This window comes from Netta rufina (assembly GCF_964035555.1).
Source record: "Netta rufina genome assembly, chromosome: 10".
NCBI classification, from domain to species: domain Eukaryota; kingdom Metazoa; phylum Chordata; class Aves; order Anseriformes; family Anatidae; genus Netta; species Netta rufina.
In genome coordinates, this window is record NC_140133.1 from 11,072,458 (window position 1) to 11,085,204 (window position 12,747).

General features: G+C 66.7%; 1 protein-coding gene across 1 annotated transcript in view; it reads left to right on the forward strand.

Moving 5' to 3' along the window:
- Nucleotides 1–768: 768 nt before the first annotated feature.
- Nucleotides 769–12,747, forward strand: part of COL7A1 (collagen type VII alpha 1 chain) — a gene marked incomplete at both ends in the record, with an annotated part of 32,369 nt that continues 20,390 nt past the window's right edge. Inside the window, 23 exons of the mRNA XM_084292904.1 lie at nucleotides 769–892; nucleotides 1,821–1,879; nucleotides 2,327–2,423; nucleotides 2,868–2,944; nucleotides 3,980–4,213; nucleotides 4,804–5,035; nucleotides 6,611–6,760; nucleotides 7,444–7,583; nucleotides 8,326–8,407; nucleotides 8,538–8,718; nucleotides 8,802–8,961; nucleotides 9,042–9,135; nucleotides 9,247–9,405; nucleotides 9,540–9,703; nucleotides 9,778–9,907; nucleotides 10,023–10,142; nucleotides 10,486–10,635; nucleotides 11,061–11,396; nucleotides 11,500–11,649; nucleotides 11,750–11,866; nucleotides 11,948–12,097; nucleotides 12,284–12,412; nucleotides 12,505–12,651. Of these exons, the coding sequence (XP_084149030.1) occupies nucleotides 769–892; nucleotides 1,821–1,879; nucleotides 2,327–2,423; nucleotides 2,868–2,944; nucleotides 3,980–4,213; nucleotides 4,804–5,035; nucleotides 6,611–6,760; nucleotides 7,444–7,583; nucleotides 8,326–8,407; nucleotides 8,538–8,718; nucleotides 8,802–8,961; nucleotides 9,042–9,135; nucleotides 9,247–9,405; nucleotides 9,540–9,703; nucleotides 9,778–9,907; nucleotides 10,023–10,142; nucleotides 10,486–10,635; nucleotides 11,061–11,396; nucleotides 11,500–11,649; nucleotides 11,750–11,866; nucleotides 11,948–12,097; nucleotides 12,284–12,412; nucleotides 12,505–12,651 (3,382 nt within the window). The remainder of the gene's footprint in view (nucleotides 893–1,820; nucleotides 1,880–2,326; nucleotides 2,424–2,867; nucleotides 2,945–3,979; nucleotides 4,214–4,803; nucleotides 5,036–6,610; nucleotides 6,761–7,443; nucleotides 7,584–8,325; nucleotides 8,408–8,537; nucleotides 8,719–8,801; nucleotides 8,962–9,041; nucleotides 9,136–9,246; nucleotides 9,406–9,539; nucleotides 9,704–9,777; nucleotides 9,908–10,022; nucleotides 10,143–10,485; nucleotides 10,636–11,060; nucleotides 11,397–11,499; nucleotides 11,650–11,749; nucleotides 11,867–11,947; nucleotides 12,098–12,283; nucleotides 12,413–12,504; nucleotides 12,652–12,747) is intronic.

The following is a 12,747-nucleotide window of genomic DNA, read 5'->3' on the forward strand; positions in this document are numbered from 1 at the left end:
AAAACCCAGCAGCGAAAGTGGGGAGCCCTCGCTAGAGCCTTGTGCTGGGGGTCTCCGATGGGAAGAGCTCTCCATGCCCCCCAGCAGCGGGTTGCGGGGCCGGGGCAGATGCTCCGGGTGGGTCTGCCCGTGGAGCAGGCAGCCCCTTTGATATGTGAGCTGCTTGCTTGGGAGCCGGGCGCCTGCCAAGAGCCGGGCCGCAGCAGCCAACTGTTGGTAGTTGCCTCACCTGAACTAATTACCCCCCCCCCCCACCTGGAAAGTACAGTTGATACTAATCATAGGTGCTGAGCCAAGCCTGTCCTCAGGGGACCAGCGAGCTGCGGAGAGGCTTTCACACAAACACGACTTGGAGCCGTGCCTCCCCTCGGTGCCAGCGAGCTTCTGGGAGGAGAGCCCTCAGCCCTGGGGGCCTGGTTCCCGACCAGCTCTCCCGCTGGAGAAGCGCTGGGGGTGCGGTAGGTGAGCGGGGTTTGCAGGATGGGGTAGAAACGTGGCTCTGCTGGTGCTTTGCGTAGCCGCATCCTCGTCCTGCTTGAACCCCTTGGTGCGGGGATGGAACCGAGGTGGCTGCAACCAGGGGTCTGTTCCCCAAAATGTCCCCTGTATGATGTGGTTTGCTCAGAGGAAGGCTTGGTTTTCCTTAAAATGAAGTGTCACCGCAGTAGGGCTTAGGGTTACTGGGATGAGGGTGGTGCCTGGCTCCCAGCTTGGCCTCCTGTGCTTCTCCTCACCCCTCTGTGCATGCCAGGAGGCAGCAGTGTCTGGATGCGTATCCAGAAATCCAGTATGGAAAAGGCTCATCTAAAGCCTCAGCGCATTCATCGCTCGGCAAAGAAGCGGACAAAGGGCCCATCCAGGCCTGACTGCCAGCGCCAGCCATCCCAGACGGGTATGAGATTGAGTGGGGCACAGTGACGGGACTGCTCCTCATTGTCTCGGCGCTTTCTTCCACAGCCTGTGTGGAAGCGGACGAGTCTGAGCGCTGGGCATCCTCATTAAAAGCTGCCCTACCCCACACGCCACCCGAAGAGGATGAGTGGTTCTCACTTTTCCACGTGTCTCCTTTCCCTTGTGTATTTGCTGGACGGGCTGAATCATCCGCCTGGGCCTCCCGCGTGCTCGCTGAGCCTCTCGCATGCTCCTGGATCATTTAGGGCTCCGCACACGATTCTGGCATGAGACTGACATAGCACAGACCACACAAGGACAGCAGAGGAAGTTGGGTCAAATGCCACATGGCCTGATTCGAGCGAGGCTAATTGTGTAATTAAAACACTGGAACAGGAGCCCGAGCACTCGAGCGCTGCTCCTGGTTTCTCCAGGAGCCCCCAGTGGGACGTGGAGCCTTCGGCTTGGCTGGGCACTGCTTTGTCCAGAGGGGTGGTGACTTTCAAAGCCTGACAGGCAAACGGAGCTGCCCTGGGTGCCCTGCCCTCAGCACGGTGATTCAGGTGGGCGATGTGTTTGTAAAACAGCTCCAGGTGCTATTTCTGATGCGTTCGGAGCAGGCACTGGGATAAAGCTGTGAAGGAAATGTGCTGCCTGGCCTTTATTTGCTACCTTTAGGATAAGAGTGAGGTGATATTTTTTGGGGGGAGGGGGTAGAAAGGGGGGATTTTTTCCTCTGTTATTTGAATAATGAAGTTTCACCTCGGGAATTGCATCTGCGCTGCTTTGAGATTTAGGATTTGACATATACTCAGCTTCAGAAAATCGGCGTTTGATCTCTGTGTGCTACTTCGCTGTGCATGGATTCACATACACCAAAACCGTCACCTCTCCACCTAGCTCACGTAGCTCTTGGGTGCCACTCGTAGCCATCAAGATGCGCACTTTCACCAAGCTTTTACCCATCAGGGCAGGAAGACGTTTCCAGGTACAGGGAGCTGTGAGACAACAATTCCTCATGGGCAGGGGAAGCATTGCCAGACCTCCTCGGGGGAGGCTGGGGAAGTGGAGGCACGGCCTGAACGAGGGCTGGTGCTGGGAGGGCAGTGGGGCCGGAGCAGGAAATTTGGCTGTGCCATGGGGCAGAGAAGTGTCCAGGGACAAGCAGCAGCAACTCGGGGAACTGGAGCAGGCAGAGCCCAGCAGCTGTGTCCCCGCAGAGAGCTGCTGCCTCGGCTCGCCAGGCGTGGAGGAACTCCCCGGCGTGCCAAGGAGCCTTCCAGGAAGATAAGGCATGCTCCAGCCCCGTGCGTGTCCCACACCCGGGCTCCACGTGGCAGCTCAGCACCTCCACCCCTTGTCCCTGTGCTGGCTGCCGCAAGGCTGAAGGTCCCCCTGCACCCAGCTGCGGCTCTCCTGCTTCCCCTGTTTACAGACCTTCCAGCTGTGTGCCGCGCTTGGCTGGGATCCCTGTGACATGGGAACACAAATATCTCCTGTCACCGCCTCGCACGCGTGGCTGGGGCTCCCAGGTGAACTTGGTTTGCCTGTGCTGAGGAGGATTGAGGGGCTGAGGGTCCTGGGCTGGTGGCTCCTGAAGCTGGTGGGGATCCAGGGGGCAGGATCCCATGTTCTTCCCACCTCCAGATAGACAGGAGGAGGGAGGCAGAGGTGCTGGAGGAAAGCTTTCTGCAACAAACCAGAGCTCTGCCAGCCCCGGGGTGTTCCTCTGGGGTCGACCTGCTCGGGTGCAGCCCTCGCCCATGCCCTGTGCAGGAGCTGGCTGTGGAGATCCTTGCGTGAGCCCCGCGGCCGGCGGCCCCGTGCCATGCCGCTGACGCAGCCTCCTGCTCGCGGAGATGTGGAGTCATCTCGGATGGGTCCGCGCAGGGGAGGAGTTCCCATGGTGACAGACAGCCATTCGCCCCGGCGGGGCAGGGCGGATGTTTTGTCCTCTCTCTTCTTTTCTTCTGCAGTCGGGCACCCAGCCAAAGAGCCCAAGGAGCAATGGCACAGCCTCTCGGGGGAGAGCGCTGAGGACAAGTCTGGTCTCGTGAGCGGCACAGAGCCCTCCGGGAGCAGTCCCCCTGTGCCCGGGCGGCGGCTCCCGTCCTTCCCTCAGCCCCCATCCTCTGACCATGGGGCTGCTTTGCTGGCCTCAGCAGGGCCACGGCCAAACCCGCACCATCCTTCCCTTGGCACGGTGTCTGCAGCAGGTGGGCTTGCTGCTGGGGGCCCAGTGCTGGTAACTGGTGTGACTGGGAAGGCACAACGGCACCGTGCAGGTAAAGGAGTTTGGTAAAAGTGCCTTCACCTAAGGCGTGCTTAGAGATGTCTCCTTCACAAAAGTCCCTGTCCTCAGCTCTCCAGTGGTGTGAGCCCCTCTTTGTGCCCCTCTCCACCCAAACACGTGCCCACGGCTGCCCGCCGGGCTGTGGTGTCCCCCCTCACGTCTCCCACCGGTGATGCTGCACGGGGGGGGCCTTGTGCGAGAAGCAGCCAAGCCCCGGGCAGAGCAGGACGGGGGCTCTTTTATGAGCACTGCCAGAAATCTGGATTTTAGAGGGGCGTGGGGTGTTGCTGCAGATTGTGAAACACTTTAATCGAGGCAGAGAGGAAGCGTTGAGCAACCACCCTGTCCTCCCAGCGCTTAGATCTGCATCCCAGACTGGAAAGCGGGGAAATTAGAGCAGGATTGTCCCAGAGGGAAGGAGATGCAGGAGAGCAGCTTTTGGACGAGCTCCTGTGCATTTCCAGAGGAGGTCCCCAGCAGTAAGCACTTTAGGTCTCTGCTGTTGTTTGAAGGAAGGACAAACACTGGGAGCCCCATAAAACCTCGAGGCACTGCTGCTCGGCTGGCAGCACCAGGGCATGGCCGCCTTCCCATTTCTCATCTCCCTGCCCAGCGAGCAGCCGTGTGGCTGGGGTTTTCTCCTCCCTCCCAGGTCTGTGGGGTCCTACAGCCACCCTTGGGGTGGGGAGAGCTGTTTTCTGGGCCCTGATGGGGTGGAATACCTGGGCACCAGCTCCTCCATGCTTGGAGGGATGGAGCAGAGATGGTCACACAGCACTCATCCACCTCTAACAGGACCTGGGGGTGCTGCGGGAGCCCCAGCCTGGCTCTGTGCAGCCCGCAGCAGTGCCACCCTCGTGCCCTGCGTCCCACAGACTTTTGACAGTGCCCCGGGGCCCCTTTGGCACGGGGCAGGGCGGTGCTGGCGTGCGCGGGGAGCCGGGTGCCGGCGGGCACGGCCTGTCCCAGCCGCCCGGCGTGTCGAGTCACGCTCAGCGCATCGCGGCCGTGCTCCTGCGTGCCCTGCGTGTGCCGGGGGCTGGCGGCTCGCCCCCCGCTCCCCTTCTCCTTCTGCAGGCAGCTGGGGGAACAAAATGCTCTGCTCTGCCTTGCCAGCTCCAGCACCACCAATGTGTCCCCATGTCCCTTATCGTGCAGGAAATCAGCCCAGCGGGTGCTTGCAAGCACCCAGTGAGGGCTTGGCAGTCCCAGCTGCACTGAGGTGCCCCCAGGGCAGGCAATTTGCTGCCACGGAGAAGGCTGAGGTTTGGTTCTGGGGCTGCACGGAGCCAGGTGTGCCAGGCGGGCTGGGGATGTGCGCCCGACGGCACTGTCAGCACGGGGAAAGGCAGCACCGGCTCCACACAGGGGTGCTGGGGGAGCTTTGTGCACCCAGTCCCTGCAGTCCCCCCCCCTGCCGCACATCCCCATCCCCGCCAGCAGGTCTCATTGCTTTGCAGAGCCCGTTCCCTGCTGCGGGTGGGGGCTGCGGGGCCGGGAGCAGCCTGTGCCCCGGGCTGGATTCCTCTGGGATGAGCCAGGCTGTGTGGGTGGTCGCTCCCTGCAGCCTGGGCACGTCCCCTCCTGGGACCCTTCAGCCCCTGCCTGTGCCCCCCAAGGATCCCAGCCACCTCTCCGGGCATCCCCAGAGCTGCCGGCACCCCCCCGAGACCCCTTGTGGGAAGCAGCTGGTGACACAGGCTGTGACACTGGGACCCTGCAGCCAGCTGGAGGTCGCCAGCTCCCACTGCTGCTGCCCCCACTGCCCCTTTTCCCTCCCCAGCACGTTGCAAACACCTCGCTTCCCCTCCCTCGCTGTCCCCGAGAGCCAGCACAGCCCACGCCTGTGCGGTCAGCCCGACCCGGGGCTGCTTCATCCCTCCTGACTCAGCCACGGGGGGGGTCCCGGCCTCGCTGTCACCGTGTCCACGTCGGCGGCGGGGCTGGCCAGGGTCCAGCACAGCTCCGTGAGAGGCTGGTGTGCGGCAGCATCTGGGCTGCAGCCTCCAGACACAACAGTTTAGGGGCAGGGACACACACACGGCCTGAAACGGGGACCTAAATAGGGCCACGTCCCCGTTGCCCTTCACCCACATCCCAGTGCTGCTCCTGGGGTGACGGCGACCCCACAGCCAGGCGCATCCCTCGTCCCTCAGCCGCCGGGCAGGGAGGGGGCTCTCTCCGTCTGCCCCATGAGCAGCAACACCCGAGATGCTCCCCGGGGTGTGGAAGACCTGTGCCCGGGTTTCTGGAGGGGCTGGTGCTGGGAGACATTCCTGGAGCCTGTCCCAACCAGCCCCGCCGCGGGCGCCTTCCCCTGCGGCCCGGCCAGCTCCTCCTCCCCGCTCTGCTTCCCGGCCCCACAGCCCCCTGCTTTAGGGCCGCAGCTCTCCCAGCCCCGTGCACCCAGCTTTGGTGCGGGTAGCCGAGCCCCAAAGAGCTGCAGCCCCCGGTTCAGCCTCATCCCGGTGCCGAAAGCCCCAAATCTTGCAGCGTGTGTGGACGGGGTGGGCAGAGGGGCGCAGCTGGCTCGGCCCCATCCAGCTGCGCCACGTGAGTCACTGATCCTGTAGGGCTGCAGCTTCACCTGGGGCTGCAGGGAAGGGAGCTGCTCTGCTTTCCCACCACGCTGCTCCCAGCCTGGAGCCCAGCAGGCACGGGGCGAGGGGCTGGGATTAGAAATAGGGTTGGAATTAGGGTTAACCTTGCACATTTTGACTGCGGAGGGGGATCCACGTGCTCCCCTTTGGGGCCAGCCCAGCTGGGATTTGGGGAACCCCGAGCGTGGGCTGCAGGAGCAAGCGCTGGCTGCAAGCCCTGAGGTTTGGGAAAGGACCAGCAGCCTTTTAGGATGATCCCAGTGGGGCTGCGAGGCACAGGCCAGGCCGGGGGCTGCGGGGACAAAGCCTGGAAGGAGGCACTGGTGCCGGCCACGCTGCCAGGGTCGGGGCAGGCTCCGAGCATCACCCCGTGTGCCGGGGCGACCCCAAACCGCCCGTGCCCGCTGCTCCACCAGCGCTGGGCCCAGGGCCAGACACAGAGCCCTTGGCAGCCCCCTCGGCTCCCTGGTTAACGAAGCCCCTTGACTAATTGGGACAGGCCGCCCTGCCTTCATTAAGCGAGCTCTGGCGGGAGGAGGGTTTGGGGACGGGCTTGACCGGGGGACGCCGGACCTGCGGCAGGACCCAGGGACATGGGTTGGGCAGGGGGAAACCCGAGGCCATGGTGGTTTTCGGAGCTGTTTGGCCTGGTTTTGGGGCCGGGGCTGGGGTCCAAGGAGGGGATGGCTGACGAAGAGGAGGGGATGCGCTGCTGGCTGCGCCTTTAAGAGGAGAGGGGGCATCGCCGCTCCTCCCCTGCTTGGGAACAGCCTGTGCTGGGAAAGTTGCCTGCAGCCGGCCCTGGAGCATCCTCGCTGGGTGGCAGGTGGCCCTGTCCCCGGCCCCCAGCTGCGAGGTGGCCCCAGGGACCCCTTAGCCACCCGCGGGAAGATGCCCCTGGAGCTGCCCCCTGCCCCCCTGCAGTCAGAGGGGAGCCCCTGGGCTGCTGGCCCTGAGTGGGGCAGCAAGGGCGCAGGTACGTGGGGCACTGGGGACGTGGGGAGGTGGCACGGGGCACGCTGGTGCCCATCAGTATGGGTAAGCACGGGCAGGGACAGGCACCGACAGGAGGATGGGGTCCTGTAAGAGCGTCCATCGGGGCAGGACCTGAGCCCAAACCCCAACCCGTGGTCCTACGGTGGGCAGGAGGTGAGGCTGGGGCACTGTGGGGTGCCAGGGTCCCCAGAGCTTTTGTCCTACAGCTTGCCCACCTTGCTGGCATCCTCTCCCTTTGCCCAGCAGCAGTTTTCCTGCTGGGGGTTCTCTGCTTTGGGGCAGCTCTCGCCCACCAGCATCCTCTGCCCTTGGCACCAGGAGATGCGGGGCAGGAGGGACCCCAAAAGCTGACCCTTCCAGGGGAGCTGTGCCCGGGCTGCCACGACCCTGCCCTCTGCCAAGGACCTTCCCGGGGCCGGGACCCCACAGCAGCTACCGGGGGGGGCCCGTTCCCATCTCTCCTTCCCCCATCCCGGGGCATTTTGGGGTGGAAAACGAGAAAAAAAAAAAAAAAGAAAAAAGAAAAGAAAAAAAACTTCTTCCCCAAACCCCTCTGCGCCCCCTCCCTCCCAAGGGAGCGGGTGGGAAAAGCCCTTTTTTTTGGGGATAGGCGGGACGGGGCGGGGGCCGTGGCTCTCCCCCCGTTTCCCCCCCCCACCCCAGGCGGCGGCACCGAGCTCCGGGCCGCCCCGATTAAAGGGGGCGGGAGCGCCGGGGGCCGCCTGCGCTCGGCTCGGCACGGAGCGGCACGGAGCGGCTCGGCACGGCGCCCCCGGGAGGAGCTGGGGGCTCGCAGCCCGCAGGTTGGGAGCTGAGGGTGTGTGGGGGGCTCCGGGGGGGTCGAGGAGGACGGGCTGTGCCCCCCCCGCTGCCCCCCAGGGTTCCCAGGCTGGCCCCCGTGGAGAGGTGCGCGGGGGGCTTGGGTATCCGAGGGTGCCTGCTGCGCTCGGACGGGTCGTGGTGGGGGTCCCATGGGGCCAGGCTGGGTGCTGCGCCCTGTTATGGGGTCGGTGCTGAGCCCCCCACCACCATTAACAGCTCTGCACCCAGCTGGGAGCACAGGGAGCAGCGGGGTGAGGGTGTTGGTGGGCACCTCCAGCCCCCCGTGTCCCCACGCTGCCGTTCTCGGGGGCGAGCACCCACGGGGTGCCGGCGGGCAGGAGCAGCGGGGCAAGCAGCCCCAAGGCACGGGGAGGCGCGGGAGCAGGCAACGGGACGGGCCTGTGGAGGCAGGAGCCCGAGCACACCCCGCCTGGCAGCCTCCTGCCCGCTCCGGGCACCATCCTGCTGGTCCTGGGCACCGCCAGCGAGCGGGGCCACGGGGAGGGTGGCACGGGGAGGGCTGGAGCAGGGCCAGGCACCGGGCACGCACGTGGCTGTGAGCTCCCACGCGGGGGCTGCTCCCTGGCGTGGTTTTCCCCCACGGATCGGTTTTCCCATCGGCGGGGTTTGTCTTTTATTGCGTTTTGCTGCTTTTGGTTGCTCCTGCCCCACCCGCCGTGCCCAGAGGCACGGAGCAGCCCCCTGTCCCCCGCTGTCCCGCAGGCTCCCACGATGAGCGGCCGCCTCCTGCTCCTTGCCGTGCTCCTGGCCCCCCCGGCTGTCGTGGCACAGAAAAGGAGCCAAGGTGGGTGCTAAGCGCCGGGCAGGGGGGCAGAGGAGCCCGGCTTCTCCTCCCCGAGAAGCTCTGCAGCACCCCAAACCCTTGAGTTTGGGCACGGGGGGCAGGCGCCCTGAGCCCCGGTGCCGTCCCGCAGTGGTGTGCGAGGACGTGCTGGAGGCCGACATCGCCTTCCTGGTGGACGGCTCGTCCAGCATCGGCAGGAACAATTTCCGCGCCGTCCGCGCCTTCATGGAGGACCTGGTGGCCCCCTTCGTGCACGCCGTGGGCGAGAGGGCCGTGCGCTTCGCCGCCGTGCAGTACAGCGACGAGCCGCGGTGAGCCTGACGGGGCACGGGGTGGGGCTGGGGGGACAACGGGGGTCAGGGGGGTGACCTGTCCCCTCCTGTGCCCCCCCCAGGGTGGAGTTCACCTTCTCCCAGCACGCCAACGGCACGGGTGTCCGGAGGGCCATCCAGCAGCTGAGCTACAAAGGTGGCAACACGCGGACCGGTGCTGGCCTTCGCTACGTCTCTGACAACTTCTTCGGTCCCACGCATGTCCGGCCCGGGGTCCCGAAGGTACACGGGGTTAAGGGGGGTATTTGGGATGTCCCAGGGGGTGCACGGGCACGGGCTGAGCCTCACGGCTCTCCCTTCAGATCTGCATCCTCATCACGGACGGCAAGTCCCAGGATGATGCTGAGCAGTCGGCCGTGAAGCTGAAGAGCCAGGGCATCAAGGTCTTCGCCGTGGGTGAGCGAGCACCCAGCGTGCCAGCTGCTGCCCCCCCCACCGGCTGAGGGGGGCTGCCGGGGGGGCTGGGGTCTCCACCCTCACCCTCTGCCCCCCTGACCACCTCCCCAGGGATCAAGAACGCCGACGAGACGGAGCTGATCCGCGTGGCCTCGACACCCACCGACTTCTTCTTCTACTACGTCGGTGATTTCAAGCTGCTGGGCACGCTGGTGCCGCTGATGACGCGCCGGGTGTGCACCAGCTCCGGGGGCACCCTGCGCACCCTGGGTACGGGACCCCCCGCCTCCTCCTCCTCCTCCTCGTTTTTGGGATGGGGCTGCTGGCGTGCAGCTCTGGGTGCAGCTGACGGGGTGCTGCATTAACGCCCTTGTCCCCATCCCCTGTGGGTCGGTCCCCCACAGACGGTCCAGGCCACGCTGGCCCCTCCAACCTGGAGATCCTGGAGCGAGGCCCCGACCTGCTGCGCATCCGCTGGAGCCCGGCCAGCGGCCCCGTCACCGGCTATAGGGTGCAGCACGTCCCGCTGACGGGGCTGGGGCAGCCCGTCGTGGCCGAGAGGCAGGAGGTGAGCCCCGCACCGGTTTAGGGTCCCCTGGGGGTCCCCTGCCTCTCCATGGGGGTGACGCTGCCCCTGCCCAGGTGAGCCTGGGGCCCCGGGAGACCAGCGCCGTGCTGCGGGGGCTGCGTGTGGGGACGGAGTACCTGGTCACTGTCATCGCCCAGTACGCCAACAGCCTCGGCGAGTCGGTGTCGGGACGGGCGCGCACCCGTGAGTACCCCTAAATCCCCCTGGGCACCCGTGGGTACCCCCGAGCACCCACCTGGGGGCACGGCGGGGTGCCTGCAGTCCATGGGGGCTCATCCCCGTCCCCGTGTGTCCCCAGAGAGCCGTGCGGGCGTGCTGGATTTCCGCGTGGTGGAGGCCGGAGCGTCCTTCCTGCGCCTGGCCTGGCAGCCCGGCCCCGAGCCACCGCAGGGCTACGTCCTCAGCTACACGGCGCAAGGTGAGGGGACACATCCCCCCCCCGGAGAGGGGACGGTGCCACCCGGACACCCTTGGGTGTCCCCCAAGGGCTCGGGGCACGCGTCTGGGGTGCTCACGACCCATGGGTGCGCACAGGGGGCGGGTGGCAGCCCCCCACCCGGCCGTGCCGCTGCACCTGGCGAGCCCTCCCTGCCCCCGGGCGCTGCGGTGCCCGTGCCTGGCCCCCGTCCCAGCCTCGCCCCGTGCTCCCCACCCCTGGCACTGCCTGGCATCCCCGGGGCGAGGAGCCGGCCCGCGGACACCCCTTCCCTGCCGGGCCGTGTCCCCTGCTCCTGCCCGGACCCCTTGGTGTCCCCCTGCAGGAGCTGCCCAGGGCGAGGAGAGGAGCCTGGGGGCCGGCGCGCTCTCGGCCACCCTCAGCAACCTGCGGCCCGACACCGAGTACCTGGTGACGCTGCGGGCACGCCACGCGCAGCACCCCGCGGCCACGGCCACCCTCACTGCAAGGACACGTAAGCACCGTGCGCCCGTCCCCAGGTGTGACAGGGGGTGGTGGGGACACCTCCTCAGGTCACCTCGGGGACCCCCGGGGATGGATAAGGCTCCCCAGCCTGTTGCTGCCTCGGTGGTGAGGGGTGAGCACATCTGGTGGCTGCAGGGTGATGCTCTGAGCCCCAAAAGCTCCTGGTGCACCCCTTCAGCTCCTTTGTGGCTTTCCGGAGGCATCTCCAGAGGAGCTTTCACCCAAGCGATATAAAAATGGGGATGAAACCCCCCCGTAGTTTCTTGTTTAGTTCAAGTCCTGAGCTTTCTGGGAAGAAACCGCGGTTTCCACCAGGGAAGAGGGTGGTGAAAGCATCTCCGGGCAGGGCTGGGGATGAGGCCCTGGGGAAACACCTTCTGAAATCCTCCAGCTTTGCCAACCCAACCCCTGCAGCCGCCCCAGCCAGCCTTAACCCGCAGAAAGCATTCCAGGCCCTAAAAGCCAGGCGCTGGGGGCCCGGCACCGCCTGCTCGGGAGGGGAGCTCTGCGGGGCGGGGCGGCACCTGGGGGGCGCAGCGCTGTGCGCCATCCCAAAACGGGGTGGTTTGGGTGAAAAGCGGCGCTCGGCGGCACCCCCCGCGGGGTACCACGGCCTCATCCTGCCCGCAGAGCGCCCGGCGGGCGTGCAGCACGTGGCTGTGCACAACGTGTCGGCGCAGAGCATGCTGCTGGCCTGGCAGCCCGTCACCGGTGCCACCGGCTACCGCCTCTCCTGGGCTGCCCTGGCAGGTAGGTGATGGCCCCTTCCCGCTGTCCCCGAGGGAAGGATGGGGACGGGAGGGTGGTGGTGGCACCGGCGCTCTTCCTCCTCCTCCTCCTCCTCCTCCTCCAGCAGGGCAGGAGCGGCGCAAGGTGGAGCTGGACGCCAGGCAGACGTCGCACGTGCTGGGGGGGCTGCAGCCCGGCACGGACTACGTGGTGACGGTGGCCCCACTTTTTGGGCAGCTGGAGGGGCCCGCGGCCTCCGTCCGGCAGAGGACGGGTACGGGGTGGGCTCTGCCCCTGCTCGTGGGTCTTATGGCCTCGTCCCAGAGCAGGGACGAGGGGACGGGGTGGCACAGCCCCACCGGGTCTGTTTGCAGAGGCGGGCGCGGAGCAGACGCTGCGGACCAACATCCTGGGCCCCACGGCCATCCAGGTGCTCTGGGTCGCCCTCCGCGAGGCCCGCGGCTACCGCCTGGAGTGGAAGAGAGCCACAGGTTGGGTTCGGGGTTGTGCCCCGTCCCCGATGTCACCCCGGGGGGTGGCAGCCCACGGTGACGCTGCCCTCCTCCCCGCAGGACCGGAGCCCCCCAGGACGGTGTCGCTGCCCAGCAGCGTCAGCAGCTACCAGCTGACGGGGCTGCAGCCCGGCACCGAGTACCGCATCACCCTCTACACGCTCTACGACGGCGGGGAGGTGGCCACCCCCGTCACCACCTTCCAGACGGGTGAGTGAACGACCCCGGGGACGTCCCCAGCCTCGTTAGCAGTGCCCTGGGGCTGAGATATCGCGCGTGGCATCGCTTGAGCTGGGACCAGAGCCACGCGACGCCCAGCTCAGCGGTCCCAGCCCGCGGTTGAGGGCAGGGTGATGGCAGTACCACCTGGCTCCGGCTCACTGCGTCCCCTTGCAGGCGTGGAGGCGCCCGTGGGTGCCGTGACGGACCTGAGGCTCCTCGAGGATTCAGGCAGGAGGGTGCGGCTGGGCTGGACCGGCATCCCCGGCGCCACCGAGTACAAAGTGACGGTGCGCAACACCCAGGGTGAGCCGGCGGGATGGGGATGGGGTGGCACCACTTGGGGGGCACCATGGGGACCCCAGATAGCGCTGAGGCTCCTGCCCTGCTCCTGGCAGATGGCACGGAGAGGACGAGGCGCGTCCCGGGCAGCCAGACGGCGCTGGAGCTGGGTGACCTCCGGGAAGGTGTCGCCTACCTGGTGCGCGTCTCGGCCCTCGTGGGTGGCCGGGAGGGCAGTGCCACCACGCTCAGCGTCCGTGTCAGTAAGTCCACGCTGCCTGCTCCCCCCGGGCTGCACCACGGTGGCCACGGGGCCCTTTGGGGTGTCCCCGTGCTGATGCCCCGGTGCCGTCGGGCTC